Here is a 6057-nt window from a genome sequence, read left to right as displayed (position 1 = left end):
CACACACACACACACATACATATAATCTTAAATAGCATTTTTATTTCAACCTGGCTAGCAGAGTTTCAATGTTAAGGCACCATCTTAGTCACAAGATCAATAGTCTCCCAAGAAAAGACAGAAAGTTTTATTACTCAAAGCCTTCCTCAATACAGAAAAACAAGTATCCCATCTTATGTAAAGCTAAGGACATGAGCTAGTGTAATATTTTGATGAGTGTGACAACAGTTTCATTAATATCATACTTGTTATGGTGCTGTGCTAACAAGGTTTGCCCAGCACCACTTTAAGTTTTGGAAACAATGCCATTAGTGTACCAAAAATATGGCATACACATTATACTATTCTTTTACAAACAAATAGAACTAAAATGCTATACATACTTCAAGCTGACCTCCCCATGCAGCTGTGTTTGCTATATCACTGCAGTACTTCTGGTATTCATCTGAAAAGAAAAATAGGCAATTTATTTATTTATTTTTGCAAGAAGAAAGCCCTGCTGCATTCCCCCATACCCTCAAACTATATACATTCCAACTTCAAGACTGCACAGGAGCAGAAGAGAGAAAAGCAAGCAGACTCACCTTGTGCTTCTCCTCCATGACAGAACATCGATGATTTTCTGGGTGTGATAGTTGGATGGATGGCCAAGTATGAAGAGAAAATAGAAGTTATGTTCTTACCATAACGTTCCATGTTAGTTGTCTTCTTCTCGCCTTCTTCTTGCTGGATGGGTTCGGAGCCGACCTCGGCTCCGACTCAGCCACTCTAAAGCTCGAGAGTTGGTTCCACCGGCTCGAGGCTCCCCTTATATCCCACAATGCTAGGCGTGAGTTACCTCAGATCTCGTTTGTGAGCTAGGCCCAGCTAATAATAGTACCAGAATAACTGGAAGAAAGTCCACCTCTATAAACAAGGGAGAAGAAAAAGGGGTGACCTACAGCTTGATCCAGGAAAATATGCACAGCAGAGCATATACCTATAGTACAAGAGGTGGTAGAAAGAGAGGTCACAATCAAACTCCTCTAGGTCTGTCCAGGCCAGGGGGAAGGAGGGTGGGACGCAAGAAGAAGGCGAGAAGAAGACAACTAACATGGAACGTTATGGTAAGAACATAACTTCTATATGTTAAGTTGTCTATCTCGCCTTCATTCTTGCTGGATGGGACCGCGTCCCTAGCACCTTGTCCCGGGTGGCCTAACGGAACAGACTCTTGAGAACAGTGGTACCAAAGTTAGCTCTATGTCTGGAAGCTAAATCCAACTTATAATATGAAATGAAAGTATGAGGTGTAGCCCAAGTAGCCGCTGCACAAATGGTGTCAATAGGCAGTCTGTCTTGGAAAGCTATAGAAGTAGCCAAAGCTCTGGTGGAATGGGCCTTAGGTTTATTAGGCAGCTTTTGGTGTCTAATTTCATAAACAATGGAAATCAGAGATGTTAGCCATCTAGATAGTGATACCTTGGAAACAGAAAGTCCCTTTCTGCCTTCTGCATAAGAGACAAACAGCTGGTCAGTTTTTCTGAATTGTTTGGTCCTATCCAAATAGTACCTTAACTGACGATGAACATCTAGCCAATGCAATTTTTGTTCAGACCTATTAGAATACCCTGGAAAAAATACAGGGAGGTCAATGCTTTGATTTAGGTTAGACGCAGAGGCCACTTTAGATAAAAAGGACGGGTTGGTTCGTAAGGATACCCTGTCTTTATGGAACAACAGATAAGGAGGTCAACAGCTGAGTGCATGAAGTTCTGAAACTCTTCTAGCTGAAGTAATAGCTACGAGAAAGAGAGTTTTCCATGATAGCAATTTTAATGAACAGGTAGCTGCAGGTTCGAAAGGGGGGAGAATCAAAGAACTGAGAACTAAATTAAGGTCCCAAGGAGGAGGAGGATTTCTTATAGGAGGTCTGAGTAGAAAAACTCCCTTCAAAAATGCTTTGCAAAGCTTGTGGGACATAATGGCAGACTCTGAAATATCCACATGAAAGTTAGATATAGCTGCCAATTGAACTTTGAGAGTAGAAGGAGATGAACCTGCATGAAAGAGGTCAGCTAGAAAATCAAGAACCATATGGATGGGAGCAGTGAAAGGATCTAAGTCCCTTCCTTGAGCCCAATAGGCGAAATGTTTCCACTTACTGAGATAAATCTTTCGAGTGGATGATTTATGGGAAGCTATCAAAATATCTCGAACAGAGTGAGATATTTGAGGAAGCCTGGCTAAGGTTGGAACTGGAGGAACCAAGCAGTGAGGTTCAGAGAGGGGAGGGAGCGATGTAACTGACCCGATTGATGGATCAAAAGATCTGGAACTAGGTCCAGATGCCAAGGTTGCTCCAACAGAAACTGATGTAGAAAGGGGAACCAAACCTGTCGAGGCCAGTAAGGAGCAATGAGGATCAATGAGGCCTTCTGAGCGATAGCCTTCTGTATCACTTGAGAGATTAGTGGGAAGGGAGGAAATGCATACAGAAGTCCCCGGGGCCAAACTTGGACTAGAGCGTCTCTGCTGGGCTGGCCTGGTAACGGGAATAGGGTGAAATAATCTCTGCACTTGCTGTTTTGGGGAGTAGCAAAAAGGTCGCAGCAAGGCTGACCCCACTTGAGAAAAATTTCTCTCACAACAGAGTCTTTCAGAGACCACTCGTGAGGCATGAGGATAGCTCTGCTCAATTTGTCCGCAATTTGATTGGACTTCCCGGGGATGTGCGTTGCTATCAGAAACCGCTGAGAAGAAATCGCACATTGCCACATTCTGAGTGCTTCTCGACATAGGGGATAGGACCTGGTTCCGCCTTGTTTGTTGATATACCACACTACAGACATATTGTCCGTCTGGATTGCTATCGTTCCCAAGGGAAGAGAGTGTTGAAGGGCTTGCAACGCTAAAAGCACTGATCTCATCTCTAGAACATTTATGTGCAAGTGGCATTCGTCTGGTTGCCATGTGCCCTGGACAGTTCTGCCCTGATAATGCCCCCCCCACCCGATCAGGGAGGCGTCCGTTGTCAGAGTAGCAACCGGAGGGGAAGGAACAAAGGGTCTTCCCAAGAGGAGCTGAGGGGAAGACATCCACCACCGAAGATGATTCTTGCATGTTTGCGTAATCATAATGGTGTGAGACATCGGAAGTTGTTGGTATGACCATTGTGTGAAGAGCATCCATTGAAGGATTCTCATGTGGAATCTGGCTAATGGAAGCAAAGGTATGGCAGCTGCCATAATCCCTAATACTTTCAGAACTAACCTGGCTTTGACTCTGTTGTTGCTGAAGAGAAGCGAGACCAGTTTGCGTATGTCTGTTATTCTCTGATCTGTTAGTCTCGCAGACATGTTGACTGTGTCTAGATTTGCGCCTATGAAGGTAATAGTACGACAAGGCGACAAAACAGACTTTTCGCAATTTATTGAGATGCCTAAGTTTTGACAAATGCGAAAGGTGTAGTCTCTGGCCATCAGAAGAAGATGCTTGGTGGGAGCTGTGAGGAGCCAGTCGTCCAAATATGGAAACATGGAATCCTTGACGTCTCAGGTGAGAAGCTACCACTGCCATGCATTTGGTAAACACCCGGGGGGCAGTGGTGAGACCAAAGGGCAGGGCTCAGAATTGAAAGTGACTGGTTCCCAGCCGGAAGCGGAGGAATCTCCTGGAGCGTCTGTTCATTTTTATATGATAGTACGCATCCTGGAGGTCTATAGAGCACATCCAGTTTTTTCTTCCCAATAGGGGAAGGATGGACTGTAGTGTGACCATCCGAAATCTTGTTTTCTTGACAGACTTGTTCAAGATACTGAGATCCAAAATTGGTCTCCAGTCCCCTGTTTTCTTTGGAACTAAAAAGAACCTGGAGTAGATTCCGGATCCTTGCTGGTCTGCTGGAACTGGCTGAATTGCTCTTTTTGTAAGTAGCTTTGAAATTTCCAAAGCTGCAAGATCCCTTTGAGCGGGTGGAACATCTGGAAGGGATTTTTTTGACTGGTTTGGAATGCGAACAAAGGGAATGGAATAGCCTTCGGAAATGATGGACTGTACCCACTTGTCTTGAGTTAGGGATAGCCAGGCTTCTGGGTACAGTGACAATCTTCCCCCGACTGCCTCCGAAGGTGGACAGTCGGGCAACACCTCAGGGATGCTGAAAGGGCTTATCGGAGAAAGTTTCTCGATTGCCCTGGTTCTGCGGACCCCCCCTGCCTCTAGGGCGACGTCTACCATTGTTGTTCCCCCCTCTGCCTCTGGGCGGGGAACCGACTCTGTGCGTCAGGCGAAGTCCCTTGAGATTGTTTGCGGAACCACATTTTCCCACCTTTCTGGCCTTTGGGGTAAGGCCTAGAAGGAGTAGAAAAACGGACTCCGACGGCAGAAAGAGTCTTGCCATCCGTCTCGCACCTAGTCAAGGTTTCTTTCACTTGAGGACCAAAAAGAGATGATCCATCAAACGGGGAATTAGTGAACGACGTTTTAAAGGGGTCCGCAAAGTTGCATAGCCGCATCCAGGCATGCCTGCGTAAGGCCACACCTGGCCCTGCTCGCTCCATCAGCCGCATACGAAAGAAGGCGCATGGAGGAGTTAGCTATGGAGTTCAGGGTAGCCAGCTGAGTGTTCATCTTGTCCTGAAAACCCGCAGCTGTAGGATCCTTCAACATGTCACTCGCTTCTTTGATCAAATCCCTTTGAAGACGAGTAAAATGGCATAGGTAGTTCAGCGAACGCATTGCAAAGGTCGCTGACGAGAACATCCGCTTCCCGTACCTGTCCATGGACCTAGATTCCTTGTTAGGTGGATGGACAGGCACTGAAGGATCAGCTAGTTCCTTCTTAGTGGCAGCAGCAACCACCATAGCATCCACAGAAACTCCTTTGGTCAGAAATTGTTTGTCTGCTGGTGCCGTGATAAATTTTGAGGGTCTCCTGGGAGTGGGGTCCACTGAATCAGGAGCCGTCCATGCCTTTTTTGCTACCACCTGCATGAGGGGGTCAAAGGGGGGAGACACCCAGGAGGTGGAAGGGCGAGAGCCAAACGCCACAAGATACACAGATTCATCCTCCGAAGGGCTGAGGGCTGGCCAATTTCTCCTCTGTTTGAGGATTTCTAGAATGTCTGCAAAGGAGACATCTTCAGAAGGGGAACGGGGGGAACCCTCGGAATCCTCTAAATCTGTGTCAGAGGTGACAGACTCAGGTGAGTCTATGTGTTTCCTCTTACACTTTCTCTTCCGAGGGGGCTCTTCTGCCAATTCAGGAGAGGCCTCGAAGAGGATGAGATCCCCACAGGGGATTCCTGAGGAGCTGGCTCTCTGCGGTCCGGGATGAGGGAGTGAGTAGACTTGACCTGAGGCACCGAAGAGGGAGGGGCGGACGGAGCCGACTGTGGAGTTGAACCAGGTTCCAACACACTCCGCATGACCTCGAACGCACCCCTGTCAGGCAGAGCCAGAGGTCCCCGCTCCGAGAAGCTGAAAACCTCCCTCGGCACCGACAGTGATGGCTCCGAGGCCGATGTCGGAGCCGAACTCACCAGCGCCGAAGCATCGAGAGGGAGAGTGGGGTCGGACAAGGGTCCGATGCCACTCACCCCCTCGGAGCCGACGAGGGAAGTCCGGCGCCGAGATTCTTCCAAGGAAGAAATCGGAGCCGACGACGGAGCCGAAGACATTTGTATCGGCTCCGACGTTACCACAGTCTCGGTTCCGAAACGCCCCGGCTCCGAGCTCAAAGGAGTCGGAGGAGGAACATAATGAGGAACAGGGTCAGGCATTGACTGATGAGTCAGGCTCTGAAGCATTTGGGCCAGTGCCTCGGACTTAAGAAGTCGACTCACTACCCTCTGAAGGTCATGGTCTGAAAGCCTCTATGACCTAGAGGAGTGAGATCTATGGCTCCGTTCAGACAGCAAGGGAGATGCTGGAGCCGAATGAACGGAGCCAAGGGACGGTGACCTGGACCTCTTTCTAGATGTCGGCTCCGAAGGTTTAGTCGGAGCCGACACAGGAATTTCCAATACCTCGGCTCCAGCCGGAGCCGAGGAAACCACAGGAGCTGCAGTCTGAGAC

At 48.0% G+C, this 6057-nt stretch overlaps 1 protein-coding gene across 2 annotated transcripts in view; it reads right to left on the bottom strand.

The window, feature by feature from the left end:
* The window catches only part of OTUD6B (OTU deubiquitinase 6B), a 1944790-nt gene that overhangs the window by 366115 nt on the left and 1572618 nt on the right, over window positions 1-6057 (bottom strand). For both annotated transcript variants that reach the window (XM_044088034.1, XM_044088035.1), the window contains exon 5: window positions 384-445. In XM_044088034.1, coding sequence (XP_043943969.1) covers window positions 384-445 — 62 coding nt within the window. The remainder of the gene's footprint in view (window positions 1-383; window positions 446-6057) is intronic.

The sequence above is a fragment of the Protopterus annectens genome, chromosome 11.part0 (assembly GCF_019279795.1).
Source record: "Protopterus annectens isolate FY-2018-M chromosome 11.part0, PAN1.0, whole genome shotgun sequence".
NCBI lineage: Eukaryota > Metazoa > Chordata > Ceratodontiformes > Protopteridae > Protopterus > Protopterus annectens.
This window is presented reverse-complemented; position numbering and strand designations above follow the sequence as displayed.